The 18,393-nt window shown below is 40.4% G+C and overlaps 1 protein-coding gene across 5 annotated transcripts in view; it reads left to right on the top strand.

The window, feature by feature from the left end:
• The window catches only part of LOC133536444 (PALM2-AKAP2 fusion protein), a 225,984-nt gene that overhangs the window by 105,707 nt on the left and 101,884 nt on the right, over positions 1-18,393 (top strand). For all 5 annotated transcript variants that reach the window (XM_061876971.1, XM_061876969.1, XM_061876968.1 and 2 more), the window contains 3 exons: positions 11,254-11,368; positions 14,622-14,643; positions 16,383-16,508. In XM_061876971.1, coding sequence (XP_061732955.1) covers positions 11,254-11,368; positions 14,622-14,643; positions 16,383-16,508 — 263 coding nt within the window. The remainder of the gene's footprint in view (positions 1-11,253; positions 11,369-14,621; positions 14,644-16,382; positions 16,509-18,393) is intronic.

Here is an 18,393-nt window from a genome sequence, read left to right as displayed (position 1 = left end):
CTTCTGCCTCGTTCTCTCCTCCTTCTCCCTTTTTATACATCGTTAGGAGATACATTAATTGATTCACGCGCCTGATCTCGTTTGCGGCGTCGCTCCCGGCACGCCCCGCCTCGCCGCTCGCTCGTATTCTCCACCTCCTTGCCGCCATCTTGGGCCGGACTCTAGCGTGCCCTGCCGCTCCGTCGGACCGTCGGCTCCGCCTCTCCACAACATTGTTTTTTATATTTGATATACAAAAAAATGCACTTCATGTTTGGACTGTAGTTGATCATAATGTGGAGAATGAATTCATCTGTGATTGTATCTCTGGAGGAAGAGGAAAAAAAGTGCCATTTCTTCTTCTTTGGAGCGCTGCGGTCTGGCCTTGTCTGTGCACGCCCTGCTTCTCTGTCATCTTCTTCTCATTGCGAGTCCGCTAGCATGAGAGTGCAGACCAGGCCACTCACATGATGACGTCAAAGTAATTTCATGGCTGAGAAGCAAATGATCTTCACAACTGCACGTGTGCAGAAGCCACAAAATAGCTCAAGTGGAAAGTCTGCTTTACTGGATTAGAGCTTCTTTTGACCACGTGGAGTCATTTGTGTCTGTGTACAGTGCAGGTAAATCACACATTTGTGTCTGTGTACAGTGCAGGTAAAGCACACATTCTTTCAGCTCCAATTGTGTTTTCATCCACTAGGATTTTGAAATATAAGATGAACAATCCGGAAAAAATGTCTCAGGTTGAATGATGGTCGCCTACAGCCATGCAGATACTGATCTTATATCTGCTCACAGGTAGCATAGTTGCATAGTAATATAGTACAGGTAGTGTAGTATAGTAGTAGTATAATGCAGGTAGTATAGTAGTAGTATAATACAGGTAGTATTGTAGTAGTATAGGTAGTATTTCCTTGAATTGCCGCCGGGGCGCTAATTAATTTAAAACCTCTTCTCACTCCGGCGTTTACCAAAGGTAGGCGGTAAATTTAGGCCTGTGCTTAAAAATTTGAGTGTGATGTAACGATACCCTCATGAAAAGCACATTTAATACAACAAATATTATGGTCATACCTTTACTTATAAGTGAAGTCCATGCACAACTCCTTCTGATCAAAAGCATCGATAACTTGTTTATAGAAGTCTTCCTTATCTTTCTTCAGTTTTAAAAGTCTCTCTGTCTCGATGGAGATCTTCCTTTATTACCTCCTGCTTCGATTGAAAGTCCAGTTTAGAAAACTGTTTTTTTCGGATATGTAATCCTCCATGTTAAAAGTGCAAGCAAGAGGAAAAAACAAACAATCGCTGCTCACTCTTGCTGCTTGTTGTCACTTCTTCTGCAGCCGAGTAGTCGCAAGAAGGATCACTAGCGCCCTCTACCACCAGGAGGCGGGGGTCAATTAATGACTCATATTTGACACACGCAGCTACGGTATATTAATAAAACATAGCTGCTTACTGTTCTTTTTAGCATATTCAATAGCTTGGACCTTAAATCCTACTGAATAGCTCTTAATCTTCTTCCCTTTATGCGATTTCAAATTATTGAAATCAGCCTTCTCCTTTTTGAAAATGATGACAGGTGAAGTGTCACTCGTGACGTGACGAGTTTGACCTGGCGGAAATTCTAGGCATATGCTAATTATTTTGCAAAACGAGTGTGACCCGGCAGTAATTCTAGGCAGGCGCATACTATATACCCGGTAGCAATTCAAGGAAATACGATAGTACAGGTAGTGTAGTAGTAGTAGTAGTATAGGTAGTATAGTTTTATAGTACAGTTGTAGAATAGGTAGTATAGTAGTAGTACAAGTAGTATAGTAGTATTATAGTACAGGTAGTAGAGTAGTAGTATAGGTAGAATAGTACAGTTAGTATATGTTGTAAAGTAATATAGTACAGGTAGTATAGTTGTATAGTACAGGTAATGTAGTAGTAGCAGTAGTATAGGTAGTATACTTTAATAGTACAGGTAGTATAGTTTTAGTATAGGTAGTATAGTAGTAGTACAGGTAGTACAGTAGTAGTATAGGTAGTATAGTAGTAGTATATGTAGTTTAGTAGTATAGTACAGGTAGTATTGTAGTAGTATAGTTGTATAGTACAGGTAGTGTAGTAGTAGTAGTATAATTTTATAGTACAGGTAGTATAGGTAGTATAGTAGTATAGGTAGTATAGTGGTATAGTACAGGTAGTATAGTAGTATTACAGGTAGTATAGTAGTATGGTACAGGTAGTACAGTAGTAGTATAGGGAGTATAGTACAGGTAGTAAAGTAGTAGTAGTATATGTAGTATAGTAGTATAGTACGGATAGTATTTTAGTAGTATGGGTAGTATAGTTGTATAGTACTGGTAGTGTAGTAGTAGTAGTAGTAGTAGTAGTAGTATAGGTAATATAATTTTATAGTACAGGTAGTATAGTTGTAGTATTGGTAGTATAGTATTAGTAGGGGTTGTATAGTAGCATAGTAGTAGTACAGGTAGTATAGTAGTAGTACAGGTAGTATTGTAGTATAGTAGTATAGTACAGGTAGTACAGTTGTAGTATAGGGAGTATAGTACAGGTAGTATAGTACTGATAGTATTGTAGTAGTATAGGTAGTATAGTTGTATAGTACAGGTAATGTAGTAGTAGTAGTATAGGTAATATAATTTTATAGTACAGGTGGTATAGTTGTAGTATAGGTAGTATAGTAGCATAGTAGTAGTATAGGTAGTATAGTAGTATAGTACAGGTAGTATAGTAGTAGTATAGGTAGTCTAGTAGTAGTATCGGTAGTATAGTAACACACAGCATTTACTTCCTTACGTTGACTTTTGAGACGGATTGTACTCGTTTGAGCAGTTTTAAAGCAATATACTTTTTTCTTTTATTCAAGTCTTTTTGTGGAGAAGAAATGTTCCTATTAGTTGATTAGATTAGATTGGATTAGTTATTGAACAATTTCCCTTGTGGATCAATAAAGTTTGTCTAAGTCTAAGTCTGGTTCATTACAATGAGTTTCATTTTGATGGCTATATTTATTTATATTTATACTTCTTTGTAAGGTATTGATTACCGCTTGTAAAGATGGATTGGTTTGGCTTGTTGGAGAGATTTCTTCCAGCAGGCGATGCTTACGAAATGACACCAATATTTTAATCGTTTTACTTACTGAACGTCATCGATTTGCTCAAATTTTGGTGACAATAAAGTAAGATTTAAGTGCACATTTTGAAAATATTTGCAACAATATGGCAAACAAGGTAGTACACATAGACATAAACATTTTCTTTAAACAATATCCCTTTTTTAGATGACATTGATGATCTTTTTTTTTTCATACAATGCAACAGAGTTTGCATGTTCTCCCCACAGTTCGTTCACAATAAACAATAAACACTTAAGAATTTTTATAGTATAAATACAGTCTATTATACAGCATTATTCACATGTGAATAATATAAATAGTCTATTATAAAAGTGCTGACCCTCGCCCCGTCCTTGTTTGTGAATGAGTGAGCATTTCATGGAAGCTGCTTTTATACCCAATCATGGCACCCACCTGTTCTCAATTAGCCTGCACACCTGTGGGATGTTCCAAATAAATATTTGATAAGCATTCATCAACTTTCTCACTCTTTTTTGCCACTTGTGCCAGCTTTGTCGAAACATGTTGCAGGCAGCAAATTCCAAATGAGCTAATATTTGCAAAAAAGACCAACGTTTGAAGTGTGAAAATGAAATATCTTGTCTTTGCAGTCTATTCAATTGAATATAAGGATTTGTTGTATTCTCTTTTTATTTAGCATTTACACAAGGTGACAACTTGACTGCTTCTGGGCTTTGTACATATGCCGCTGAAATTGACTTTTCGTTCTTTTTATTTTTATTCTCCATCATCGGTCTACATACTCCTACTGGGTAGAACACGTAGCCTGTTGATTGGATTGAGCACTGCTGCCACCTAGCTGCAGGCGTGTGTATTGTTCTAAAAGGAATTCTAGAGTGTTGACACAAATAATGAAACTTTGACCCACTATTTGAGGAAAACTGCAGTAACTGAAGCTGCATTTGCATAATTCTGCTCACTAACAAAGAAATACACGAAAGGTAAGCGTGGGTAAAGAAGATAAGAAAGGTATAAGGCCAGATGTGGCTCTTTTGATGACTGCATCTGGCTCTCAGATAAATCTGAGCAGACATTGCTTAACACGATATGTAATGAATAATTCCACTTGTAATGAAAAATAACATTCAAAATATAAAACATTCTCATGCATTTTTATGTTCAAGAAGTTATTTACTATTGGTTAGTGTGGGGCTTGCCCTCTTGTGGGTTTTCAGACCACCAACCACCGACATGAAAGCCTGTTCCAGGGTTACAATATGGTTTTATTTTTCAATAAGTCTCCCAGTTGCTTTCTAGTAATTGTTTATTTCTATTTCGTTCTCGCTCTCTCCTGGCTGCTGCTTATAAACAGAGCGACAGGTGATTAGAAAAAAAGGCCCAGCTGGGCCCTCTACACACCTGTCGCTGATTTCGAGGTCGGCCCTGGCAACACCCCGTTTCGCTGCAGGCCCGCGGGCCACGCCCCCTTCACAGTTAGCTTCAGAATAACAATGTTATTCCACAGAATAAGAGGCCTATTATACTCTAGAAATGTTGGTCTTACTTGAAAATGCCCGCATTGTTGTGTTCAGTGTTGAAAAAAATATTATATGGCTCTTACGGAAATACATTTTAAAATATTTGGCTTCTTGGCTCTCTCTGCCAAAAAGGTTCCCGACCCCTGGTATAGACCAGGGGTCAGCAACTTTTACCACCCAAAGAGCCATTTTGACCCGTTTTACAAAATAAAGAAATCAATGGGAGCCACTTTACTCTTTTGAAATTTAAAATTAAACAATACTGCATACAGAGGTTTTTTTTTTTTTTTGCGTTGTGCTATGTATTAAGCAGGGGTCTCAGACTCGTGGCCCGCACCTTACTATGAAAATTTAATGTTAGTGCCGTCCGCGAGTTTTACATTAATGCCGTTTGGCAGCATCACACTTGCCAACCCTCCCAAACTTTCCAGGACACTCCCGAAATTCAGGGCGACTATTTTCGCCAATGTCTGCTGGTTTTCGCCCTTCAACATTAATACGGGCGTGCTGTGACGGCGCTGCCTTTACCGCCCTCTACGACACGTAAAATTATCTAGCACAGCCCAACCACGAGTCGTATGTTGCTTCCATAGACCCACTTAGAGACTGCAACGCATACTTTTTCAACAGCCATACAGGTTACACTGAAAGTTGTGACATAAACAACTTTAACACTCTTACTAATATGCGCCACACTGTGAACCCACACCAAACAAGAATGACAAACACATTTCTGGAGAACATCCTCACTTTTTGATCAAGGAGCTCTTTGTATTATTAGGTCCATCAGTGCTAAATATTATAAACTTATCACTTTCCTCGGGCACTGTTCCCCTAGCATTCAAAAAAGCGGTTATTCATCCTCTTCTTAAAAGACCTAACCTCGATCTTGACCTCATGGTAAACTACCGACCGGTGTCTCACCTTCCCTTTATTTCAAAAATCCTCGAAAAAATTGTTGCGGAGCAGTTAAATGAACACTTAGCGTCTAACAATCTATGTGAAACCTTTCAATCCGGTTTCAGGGCAAATCACTCGACGGAGACAGCCCTCGCAAAAATGACTAATGATCTATTGCTAATGATGGATTCTGATGCGTCATCTATGTTGCTGCTCCTCGATCTTAGCGCTGCTTTCGATACAGTCGATCATAATATTTTATTAGAACGTATCAAAACACGAATTGGTATGTCAGACTTAGCCCTGTCTTGGTTTAACTCTTATCTTACTGATAGGATGCAGTGTGTCTCCCATAACAATGTGACCTCGGACTACGTTAAGGTAACGTGTGGAGTTCCCCAGGGTTCGGTCCTTGGCCCTGCACTCTTCAGCATCTACATGCTGCCGTTAGGTGACATCATACGCAAATACGGTGTTAGCTTTCACTGTTATGCTGATGACACCCAACTCTACATGCCCCTAAAGCTGACCAACACGCCGGATTGTAGTCAGCTGGAGGAGTGTCTTAATGAAATTAAACAATGGATGTCCGCTAACTTTTTGCAACTCAACGCCAAAAAAACGGAAATGCTGATTATCGGTCCTGCTAGACACCGAACTCTATTTAATAATACAACTCTAACATTTGACAACCAAACAATTAAACAAGGCGACACGGTAAAGAATCTGGGTATTATCTTCGACCCAACTCTCTCCTTTGAGGCACACATTAAAAGCGTTACTAAAACGGCCTTCTTTCATCTCCGCAACATCGCTAAAATTCGCTCCATTCTGTCCACTAAAGACGCTGAGATCATTATCCATGCGTTTGTTACGTCTCGCCTCGACTACTGTAACGTATTATTTTCGGGTCTCCCCATGTCTAGCATTAAAAGATTACAGTTGGTACAAAATGCGGCTGCTAGACTTTTGACAAGAACAAGAAAGTTTGATCACATTACGCCTGTACTGGCTCACCTGCACTGGCTTCCTGTGCACTTAAGATGTGACTTTAAGGTTTTACTACTTACGTATAAAATAGTACACGGTCTAGCTCCATCCTATCTTGCCGATTGTATTGTACCATATGTCCCGGCAAGAAATCTGCGTTCAAAGGACTCCGGCTTATTAGTGATCCCCAAAGCCCAAAAAAAGTCTGCGGGCTGTAGAGCTTTTTCATTTCGGGCTCCAGTACTCTGGAATGCCCTCCCGGTAACAGTTCGAGATGCTACCTCAGTAGAAGCATTTAAGTCTCACCTTAAAACTCATTTGTATACTCTAGCCTTTAAATAGACTCCCTTTTTAGACCAGTTGATCTGCCATTTCTTTTCTTTTTCTTCTATGTCCCACTCTCCTTTGTGGAGGGAGTCCAGTCCGATCCGGTGGCCATGTACTGCTCGCCTGTGTATCGGCTGGGGACATCTCTGCGCTGCTGATCAGCCTCCGCTTGGGATGGTTTCCTGCTGGCTCCGCTGTGAACGGGACTCTCGCTGCTGTGTTGGATCCGCTTTGGACTGGACTCTCGCGACTGTGTTGGATCCATTATGGATTGATCTTTCACAGTATCATGTTCTCATATGTTCTCATAGTCATCAGTATCATCAGTATCACAGTATCACGTTCTCATAGTCATTATTGTCACCGATGTCCCACTGGGTGTGAGTTTTCCTTGCCCGAGGATGTCGTAGTGGTTTGTGCAGCCCTTTGAGACACTAGTGATTTAGGGCTATATAAGTAAACATTGATTGATTGATTGATATTATTGGTTTATTTGAAATAGGGACGGATACAAAAAACATAGACATCTGAAACAGTTATCCAATAAATGCATCATAGTGTTTGTAGCCAAAGCTAATTTACGACACTTGTCCCCAACAACAACAACACAGATCCAACATCATTAAAACGTGAAAATAAAAATGATAAGGCAAAAATGAGTCGATAATAATGATAATAGAAATAATATAAAGTGCAAACTAGATAAAAGCCAATAATAATAAGAAAACAAAGTACAGACTAGATCAAAATCAATTAGTAACAATGAGAAAAAACTAAACATGGGAACACGATTGCTGCTCAACTAGCCATAATTTGGTTTGTTTTTTGAAAGTGACAAGTGCAGATATACTTTTCAAAGTGTCAGGTAAAGAGTTCTATAGTTGTGGTCCTTTTATTGGAAAGGCAGCCTGGGCAAAAGATGTACTACGGAATGGAACGCAACAGTTGCCTTTGTAACACAACATAAACACAATAAAACAAATACCCAGAATCCCATGCATCCCTAACTCTTCCGGGCTACATCATACACCCCCGCTAGCACCAAAATCCGTACTAGCTGGGGCGTATAATATAGTTAGGGATGCATGCGCTTCTGGGTATTTTTTCTGTTGTGTTTGTATTGTGTTACAATGCGGATGTTCTCCCGAAATGTGTTTGTCATTTTTGTTTGGTGTGGGTTCACAGTGTAGCGCATATTAGTAAGAGTGTTAAAGTTGTTTATATCACAACTCTCAGTGTAACCTGTATGGCTGTTGAACAAGTATACCTTGCTGTCACTGTGGTGTATCAACAGAGGCTGCATACGACATGTGACCGACACAGTAGCATTGTGCGAAAGCGGGCACGATGACAAGTTTTAGAGGACTGTAATAGCTTAATCAATTAGTAAAAATGAGAAAAAAACTAAACATGGGAACATGATTGCTGCTCAACTTGCCATAATTTGGTTTGTTTTTTAAAAGTGACAAGTGCAGATATACTTTTCAAAGTGTCAGGTAAAGAGTTCTACAGTTGTGGTCCTTTTATTGAAAAGGCAGTCTGTGCAAAAGATATTCTACGGAATGGAACGCAACAGTTGCCTTTGTAACACAATAGAACAAATACCCAGAATCCCATGCATCCCTAACTCTTCCCGGCTACATCATACACCTATGCTAGCACCAAAATCCATACTAGCGGGGGTGTATAATATAGCCCGGAAGAGTTAGGGATGCATGGGATTCTGGGTATTTTTTCTGTTCCATTTATATTGTGTTACAATGCGGAAGTTCTCCCAAAATGTGTTTGTCATTTTTGTTTGGTGTGGGTTCACAGTGTGGCGCATATTAGTAAGAGTGTTAAAGTTGTTTATATCACAACTCTCACGCTCTCTATATTATCGTCTAGGTGAAAATCGGAAAATGTTGGCCCTGGGTGATTCCGGAGATAGGCATTAAACTCCAGAAATCCCTCGGGATAATCGGTGGGGTCGGGAATTATGCATATGAGCCACATTAGAGGGATCAAAGAGCCGCATGCGGCTCCGGAGCCATGGGTTGCCGACCCCTGGTATAGACAGTATAGTTGCACTGTATTTAAGTTCACATGTTCAAATATGCTCCTCATTGGAATGTTGTCCTTGCAAGGTTGTATAAGTCTTTTCTCATGCACTTCTGGAGTGTGGCCATGCACTTTCACTGTCACAAACACACATATGCCAGGATATCGTTTCTTTTAATGCACCAGACTTCATAGAGAAATGGCTGCAGACAAGACCGAGGAACAAGATATTCTGAAACCAAAACTGATCTTTGTTCATTCTGTAAAACTGTTTGTGGTTGTTGTCTAATGATTCTCCAAACCTTCTTTTCTTCACACATAATTATATATTTGTGGGTTCTTCCGAGGATGTTGTAGTCGTAATGATTTGTGCAGTCCTTTGAGACATTTGTGATTTGGGGCTATATAAATAAACATTGATTGATTGATTGATTGATATTTATATATATATATATTCATTCACACATAATTATGGCCCACACATTCTTTGCCTCCCAGAGGAGAGAAGCAAAGTGAGGAAGCAAGCATGGACCCCCTCCCTGACCACGTCCTGCTATTGTTATCACATCCATCCCTTTGTGTGTGTGTGTGTGTGTGTGCGTGTGTGTGTGTGTGTGTTTGCTTTTGTTTCACAGTGTATTATGCTGGATCAAATCTAAAGCCAAGAATGTATTTTTTTTTTTTTTTACAAACCCCGTTTCCATATGAGTTTGTGTTAGATGTAAATATAAACGGAATACAATGATTTGCAAATAATCATTAACTTGAGAATTTGATGCCAGCAACACGTGACAAAGAAGTTGGGAAAGGTGGCAATAAATACTGATAAAGTTGAGGAATGATTATCAAACACTTATTTAGAAGATCCCACAGGTGTGCAGGATAATTGGGAACAGGTGGGTGCCATGATTGGGTATAAAAGCAGCTTCCATGAAATGCTAAGTAATTCACAAACAAGGACGGGGCGAGGGTCACCAGTTTGTAAGCAAATTGTCGAACAGTTTTACAACATTTCTCAACGAGCTATTGCAAGGAATTTAGGGATTTTACCATCAAAAGGTTCAGGGATTCTGGAGAAATCACTGCACGTAAGCGATGATATTACGGACCTTTGATCCCCCAGGCGGTACAGCATCAAAAACCGACATCAGTGTGTAAAGGATATCACCACATGGGCTCAGGAACACTTCATAAAACCACTGTCAGTAACTACAGTTGGTCGCTACATCTGTAAGTGCAAGTTAAAACTCTACTATGCAAAGCCAAACCCATTTATCAACAACTAGGAACGCTGCCGGCTTCGCTGAGCCCAAACTCCTCTAAGATGGACTGATACAAAGTGGAAAAGTGTTCTGTGGTCTGACGAGTCTACAATTCAAATTATATTTGGAAACTGTGGACGTGGTGTCCTCCAGAACAAAGAGGCAAATAACCATCCGGATTGTTCCAGGCGCAAAATTCAAAAGTCAGCATCTGTGATGGTATGGGGGTGTTTTAGTGCCCAAGGCATGGGTAACTTACACATCTGTGAAGGCACCATTAATGCTGAATGGTCCATACAGGTTTTGGAGCAATATATGTTGTCATCCAAGCAATGTTATCGTGGACGCCCGTGCTTATTTCAGCGAAACAATGCCAAGCCACGTGTTACAACAGCGTGGCTTCGTAGTAAAAGAGTGCGGGTATTTTCCTGGCCCGCCTGCAGTCCAGACATGTCTCCCATTGAAAATGTGTGGCACATTATGAAGCGTAAAATATGACAACAAGACCCCGGACTGTTGAACAACTTAAGCTGTACATCCACCAAGAATGGTAAAGAATTCCACTTTCAAAGCTTCAACACTTAGTTTCCTCAGTTCCCAAACGTTTATTGAGTGTTGTTAAAAGAAAAGGTGATGTAACACAGTGGTGAACATGCCCTTTCCCAACTACTTTGGCACGTGTTGCAGCCATGAAATTCTAAGTTAATTATTTTTTGCAAAAAAAAAAGTTTGAGTTTGAACATCAAATATGTTGTCTTTGTAGTGCATTCAACTGAATATGTGTTGAAAAGGATTTGCAAATCATTGTATTCCGTTTATATTTACATCTAACACGATTTCCCAACTCATATGGAAACAGGGTTTGTAAAACAACCATATTGTTTACAACTTCAGCTGGCCTTTGACTCCAGGTTCTAACATACAAAAGATGGCATGTTGACCATGAACTCAGGTCCATTGTGTACAAATATGAAGACTCTGACTGACATGAGATAGAGACCAAGACCTTAATGTCACACAAACATTTCCAAATGTCGACTTCTAACATTGAAAAACTGCAGGTTCGACTTATGGCAAACTTCTCTGGACTTCTCAACCAAAAATCTGTTTGTGTTTGCAGGCTTGAGTCAGAAATCAGCCGACTTGAGAGTGAAGAGTCTCAGATCTCAGCTAAAGAACAAGTTCTCCGAGAACGCTTGAAGGAGACGGAACGCTCAATAGAGGACCTGCAGAAGGTAAAGACCTTTTCACGCTACAAAGTCATGATTCTATGTACAAGAGTCATACTTGCCAACCTTGAGACCTCCGATTTTGGGTGGTGGGGTTGGGGGGCGTGGTTAAGAGGGGAGGAGTATAATTCACCAACTCGAGTATTTCATATATATATATATATATATATATATATATGAAATACTTGACTTTCAGTGAATTCTGGTTATATATATTTATTTTATTAAATATATATATAAAAAATAAATAGTTTAATTCCAGAGGGCACCTATCAAATACACAGTAATAAAAAAAAACAATTGTTCTACTAACTGTACTGTGCTTGCTGGTTACTAAAAAAACAACAACAACACTTACCTTTCACTATTTGAGTAACCTTTGTTCTGCCATTTGCGTATTGGCGAGCGATCTCCGGATCAGGGAACATATATCACGGATTTGTTGTAGACATCCACAAATGAGAACGGGATGTTGCTTCCAGCTATCAGTATAGCCATCTTTGTCTCAGCATAAGTTACACTATCGGGTCTTCATTTTGCGAGGCGGCCCATAATACTGGGTTGTGAACGATGATGCGCTGTGGACGTTTTGTGCTTCGGCCGCCGTGTTCAATGGAGAAGGCTGTTCAACAAAATTTACAGGCAACGTACCCCTTCCCCTTCGAACTCTCCTGGATAAACTGAAATTCTTGTTTCCAATCGTTCTGGAACTTGCAAGCGTATTTCTTCATCTTGCTCGTCAACAGTGTAATATATTGGGTTGGAGTCAATAACCAGGTGACGTGATGAAGTTATGTCTCTTTACTGTGGGCTTCAGAACAGACTCCCTAATGCATGTTCCTTGACTGCACTTAAATGTAGAATATATTTACATTGTATTCTATGTACGGTAAATGGCAGTATTGTCCTGTTTAAGAGGGTCACAACATTGCTGAGTCAGGTTCTCATGGAGCTGGAGGCGGCGTGGCCTCCAGCTCCGCCTGAATTTCGGAAGATTTTCGGGAGGAAATTTTTCTTGGGAGGTTTTCGGGAGAAGAGCTGAATTTCGGGAGCCTCCAGGAAAATCCGGGAGGGTTGGCAAGTATGACAAGAGTTGTGTTACCGGATTGTGAATGGAGCTTTAGTGAACACTAAGTCAGAACTAAATGATCACACGAAGAACATCAATGAAACTAATGCTAACAACATTAGCCTTTATTTCATCATTCTGGACCTAAAACTGATGTCTACAGGTAAAATTACCCCCAAAATAAATTATTATAGGCTTGTTTTTGAAGAAGATTCAGCACATTTTGGAAGGCCACGTTTAGTTCCAAATGATATGCAGACCTGTATCAGTCCTCTGGAGGACATTTCATCTGGTCCACTTTCTGTCTTGCTAGCAATCACCATAGTACAGGGGTGTCCAAACTTTTTCCACAGAGGGCCGCTCACGGAAAAATTTAAGCATGCGGGGGCCGTGTTGATATTTTTCATTTTCAAACCATAACAAGATATATGTATTTTTTTTAATCCTAAGAAAATAGAGGGTCTCAGTCACTAAAATGTTAAAAATAAGTCAAATTATTATTATTTTTTTATTTAATGCTTACAGTAAATCTCTATATCAACATGAGGTTGATATAAAGTAAAACAAATAAGGTTTTATGCCTTTTCTGTCAAAAAACACTTTGTTTTTTATGTTAAAACTGAAATATGCAGTATTTAGATGGATAGTACTTTATTGATTTCTTCAGGAGAGTTCCTTTATTTAGCAATTAAAGCCCTCATAGATCAATAATGCAGGACACCATTGATTTTAAAGGCCTACTGAAACCCACAACTACCGACCACGCAGTCTGATAGTTTATATATCAATGATGAAATATTAACATTGCAACACATGCCAATACCGCCGGTTTAGTTTACTAAATTACAATTTTAAATTTCCCTCGAAGTTTACTGTTGAAAACGTCGCGGAATGATGATGCGTGTTTCAATTAATAATGGAGACGTCAAAGAAGAAAGACGTAGGTGGGAAGCGGTGTATTGCGGCCGCCTTTAGCAACACAAACACAGCCGGTGTGTCCTTGTTTACATTCCCAAAAGATGACAGTGAAGCTTTACTATGGATCAGAGCGGTCAAGCGAACATGGATCCCGACTACATGTCAACCGGCAGTTTTCGGTGAGAAAATTGTGGAAATAAGTCACCTCTTACCAGAGATTAGCGGAGCCAGCGTCCTCCTGCGGCTGCCGTGACTTCTCTCAGAGACTCTAGCGTCAACACACCCGTGGCCACACCCCCCGACTTTAAGGTACTCTTTAACTCACTAAAACACTAGCAACACAATAGGCAGATAAGGGATTTCCCAGAATTATCCTAGTAAATGTGTCTAAAAACAAGTGAATCGCTCTCACTGCCCTCGCCTTTTTTTGTTTCTAGTCCTTCACTCTCACTTTCCTCATCCACAAATCTTTCATCCTCGCTCAAATTATTAGGGAAATCGTTGCTTTCTTGGTCCGAATCGCTCTTGCTGCTGGTGGTCAGGATTGTAAACAAAGTGAGGATGTGAGGAGCTCCACAACCCATGACGTCACACGCACATCGTCTGCTACTTCCGGTACAGGCAAGGCTTTTTTATTAGCGACCAAAAGTTGCGAACTTTATCGTCGATGTTTTCTACTAAATCCTTTCAGCAAAAATATGGCAATATCGCGAAATGATCAAGTATGACACATAAAAAGTATGACTTAGTTTTTTTTCCAACGGGCTGATTGACACCAGGTGTGGCCAGGTGCCAATCAGCCGCAGCTGAGGGGAAGCAGCGCCTGACCAATCAGAAAGGAGGGGCTGTCTAAGCATACCCGGTCCCAAAGTGCCAAAACGAAGAAGGCACGCAAAAATGTGCCGCGCGCGCACATAGGCACCGCGAGCGCGTACAAAGGAACCACGCGCGCGTAAAGGGTATCGCGCGCGCACACTAATTGGAGAATCAGCGCGCGATAACAGTTTTTATGCGCTTGGATTTTGGTCACTAATGTGACGTTCCCTTCCCTCTCAATCAGAAGACATTTATTTCAATGGATTAGCTGATAGTGCTAACGCTATTACATTCCAGGACTCTATAGGTCCTTTAGGTAGAAGAATAAAATTAAATTGTAGTTAAACAATAACATTTCTAAACGCTTTGATGACAGCTAACATTTTTATTACACGTTTATTACAACATATTTGTTGTTGCTGCAACACATAACTTTTTTATTTCTTTGTCCTACAGAGTCTGATGGTGCACGATGGAGGTAGGATCAACATTACACACACACACACTCGCATGCACGCACACACGCACACACACACACAAACACCTCTTCACTCCAAAAGTGTGTGTATGTGTGCGTGTGTTGGTTTGGGTAACAATCTCGCTGGGAGAGGGAAGATCGAACCCTCCAACACACACGCTAATTGACAGGAACTGAGCGCACAAACACTCACACACTCGCATAAAAAACACACACACACACACACACACACACCATGCTCAGCAAGACTATTGACAGTGACACACACACAAGGCCATGACTCTGCACTTGCAGGCTTTACCCCCCGCTATTCTCTGTAAGCCCATGTCTCTTTGTTCTTCACATCGAACACACACGCCTGGAACAGCAAACAAAGCGGACACACACTCACACACACACACACACACACACAAACACAAACACACACACACATGCACACGTTTTTGCTGCATAAGCACTTGAACCTCTGGGGTGTGTAGTTGTCAGGGACACAGAAGTGAGACAAGGACAGCTACACGGTGTGTGTGTGTGTGTGTGTGTGTGTGTGTGTGTGTGTGTGTGTGTGTGTGTGTGTGTGTGTGTGTGTGTGTGTGTGTGTGTGTGTGTGTGTGTGTGTGAGTGAGGGGATGGGTACTTGTGTGTGACTGTGTTTTTGTTTGTATACCCCCTATGTGTGTGTGTGTCTTTGTGTTTGTTTGTGTGTGTGTGTGTCTGTGTGTGTGTGTGTGTTTGTATACTCCGTGTATTTGTGTGTGTTTGTGTGCTTGTATACCCTGTGTGTGTGTGTGTGTGTGTGTGTGTGTGTGTGTGTGTGTGTGTGCGTGTGTGTAAGGGGATGGCTACTTATGTGTTTGTTTGTAAACCCCCTATGTGTGTGTTTGTGTGTGAGTGTTTGTGTTTGTTTGTGTGTGTGTGTGTGTTTTTGTATACACCGTGTGTGTGTGTGTTTGTGTGTGTGTTTGTATACCCCGTGTGTGTGTTTGTGTGCGTATGTTTGTGTGTTTGTTTGTAAGTTTGTGTGTTTTGGTTTTGTGTGTGTTTGTACACCCTGTGTTTGTGTGTTTGTATACCCCCTGTGTGTGTGTGTGTTTGTATCCCCCGTGTGTGTGTATGTTTGTGTGTGTGCTTGTATGTGCCGTGTGTGTGTGTGTGTTTGTATACCCCATGTTTGTGTGCGTGTGTTTGTAAGTGTGTATTTGTGTGTGTGTGTATGTGTTTGTATACCCTGCGTGTGTGTGTGTGTGTTTGTTTGTTTGTAAGTGTGTGTCTGTGTGTGTGTGTGTTTGTATACCCCATGTGCGTGCGTGCGTGTGCGTGTGTGTGACGGTGTGTTTGTTTGTATACCCCCTATGTGTGTGTGTGTGTGTGGGTGTGTGTGTGTGTAAGGGGATGGGCACTTGTGTGTGACGATGTGTTTGTTTGTATACCCCCTATGTGTGTGTGTGTGTGTATGTGTGTGTGTGTTTGTGTTTGTTTGTATGTGTGTCTGTGTGTTTGTGTGTGTGTTTGTATACCCCGTGTGTGTGTTTGTGTGTTTGTTTGTGTATATTTGTGTGTGTGTGTTTGTGTGAATGTGTGTTTGTGTGTTTGTTTGTAAGTGTGTGTCTGTGTGTGTGTGTGTGTGTGTGTGTTTGTATTACCCGTGTGCGTGCGTGCGTGCGTGCGTGTGTGTGTGTGTGTGGGCCCGCAGCCTCACACTGACTATCTCTCCATCCTCCCCTCCCCATTTGTGCTGTCAGAGACCACCGGCTGGCCGTCCACTCCTCTGTCGGACCACACAGACCTCCATCCCCACCACCTCATCTCCACCTCGCTGCCCCAGACTAGTCCACCTGTGCCTGGGGTGAAGGCCGCTGGCAGACCTGGTAAGGTTGGAGAGGATGGCAAGTAAGATGAAAGGAGGGGAGGGGGGATGGGGGGGATGACATTAAGGGTTTTGGGACGCAGCCAAGTTGGATTACACACACACACACACACACACGCACACACACACGCACACACGCACACACACGTACTTGTGTGTTCATGCTTATTCCAATCATTCGTCCATTTCTGCTAAATAAACCTGTTGATGTGTGGAGTATTATAGACTTTAAAGTAGGAGCAAGAACAAATACTTTCACTGCAGTCATTTAGAAAGTTCCGGTGTGAAGCAGCGTCACTTTACAAAACTTAGAAAAAAAAAAGCACAATAATAAACATCAATTACAAACACAAACATTAGGCATAAGGCGCCAAATTTCTTAAAAAATTCTAATTATTATTTTTGTCTTCTGGTATTAATATTGTGTTGGAGATGCTCATTGTCTGCTTTGAAGTTGGAGTGTGTTTGGTTTGTCGTGACCGGAAAAAGAAAATTAATAAAATGATAATTATACATCACATCGTTTGATAAAAATGTAAAAAATTAACTTTAAAAACCTACTGAAATGAGATTTTCTTATTTAAACGTGGATAGCAGGTCCATTCTATGTGTCATACTTGATCATTTCGCGATATTGCCATATTTTTGCTGAAAGGATTTAGTAGAGAACATCGATGATAAAGTTCGCAACTTTTGGTCGCTAATAAAAAAGCCTTGGCTGTACCGGAAGTAGCAGACGATGTGCGTGTGACGTCACCGGTGTGAGGGCTCCTCACATATGAACATTGTTTATAATATGAGCCACCAGCAATAAAAGGGGGGGTGGGGGGGTGCTGGAGCCTATACCAGCTGCATGTGAGCAGAAGGTGGGGTACACCCTGGACATGATCCACACTCACATGCACTATGAAATACTACACTCATATTCATTCGTGCATCTGCTACTTTGCATGGAGCTAGATCTGCTTTGTGCAATGCATGCTCTGTGCAATGTATGCATTGCGGAATTTATGTATTGTGCAATGTATGAATTGTGCAATGTATGTATTGCGCAATGTATGTATTGCGCAATACATACATTGCGTAATGTATGTATTGTGCAATGTATGTATTGCGCAATGTATGTATTGCACAATGTATGTATTGCGCAATGTATGCTCTGTGCAATCTATGTATTGTGCCATGTCCCTATCAAAATAAACAAATAGATATAATATCAGAGTTAATCAACGGTTGGCAAAATCAATCAATCAATCAATCAATCAATCAATCATTTCTCTTAGGATTTGAAAGTGATGTTCTGATGCAATTGTATTGATGATATATGATCTATATCAGGGGTCACCAACCTTTTTGAAACCAAGAGCTACTTCTTGGGTACTGATTAATGCGAAGGGCTACCAGTTTGATACACACTTCAATAAATTGCCAGAAATAGCCAAATTGCTCAATTTACCTTTAACTCTGTTATTATAAATAATTAATGATATTTATCTTTGTGGATACACTGATCATCTTAATGATTTCTCACAATAAATATATATAGAAACAGATAAATACAAAAAAAAAGGGTATTTCTGTCTGTCATTCCGTCGTACATTTTTTCTCCTTCTACGGAAGGTTTTTTGTAGAGAATGAATGATGTAAAAATCACTTAATTGTACGGTTTAAAAGAGGAGAAAACACGAAAAAAATGAAAATAAAATGTTGAAACATAGTTTATCTTCAATTTCCACTGTTTAAAATTCAAAATTCAACCGAAAAAAAGAAGACAAAAACTAGCTAATTCGAATCTTTTTGAAAAAAAAAAATACAACATTATGGGACATCATTATTATAAATAATTAATGATATTTATCTTTGTGGATACACTGATCATCTTAATG

The sequence above is a fragment of the Nerophis ophidion genome, linkage group LG17, assembly GCF_033978795.1.
Source record: "Nerophis ophidion isolate RoL-2023_Sa linkage group LG17, RoL_Noph_v1.0, whole genome shotgun sequence".
NCBI classification, from domain to species: Eukaryota; Metazoa; Chordata; class Actinopteri; order Syngnathiformes; family Syngnathidae; genus Nerophis; species Nerophis ophidion.
The sequence above is the reverse complement of the archived record's forward strand: the minus strand, read 5'-3'. Positions and strand labels throughout refer to the sequence as shown.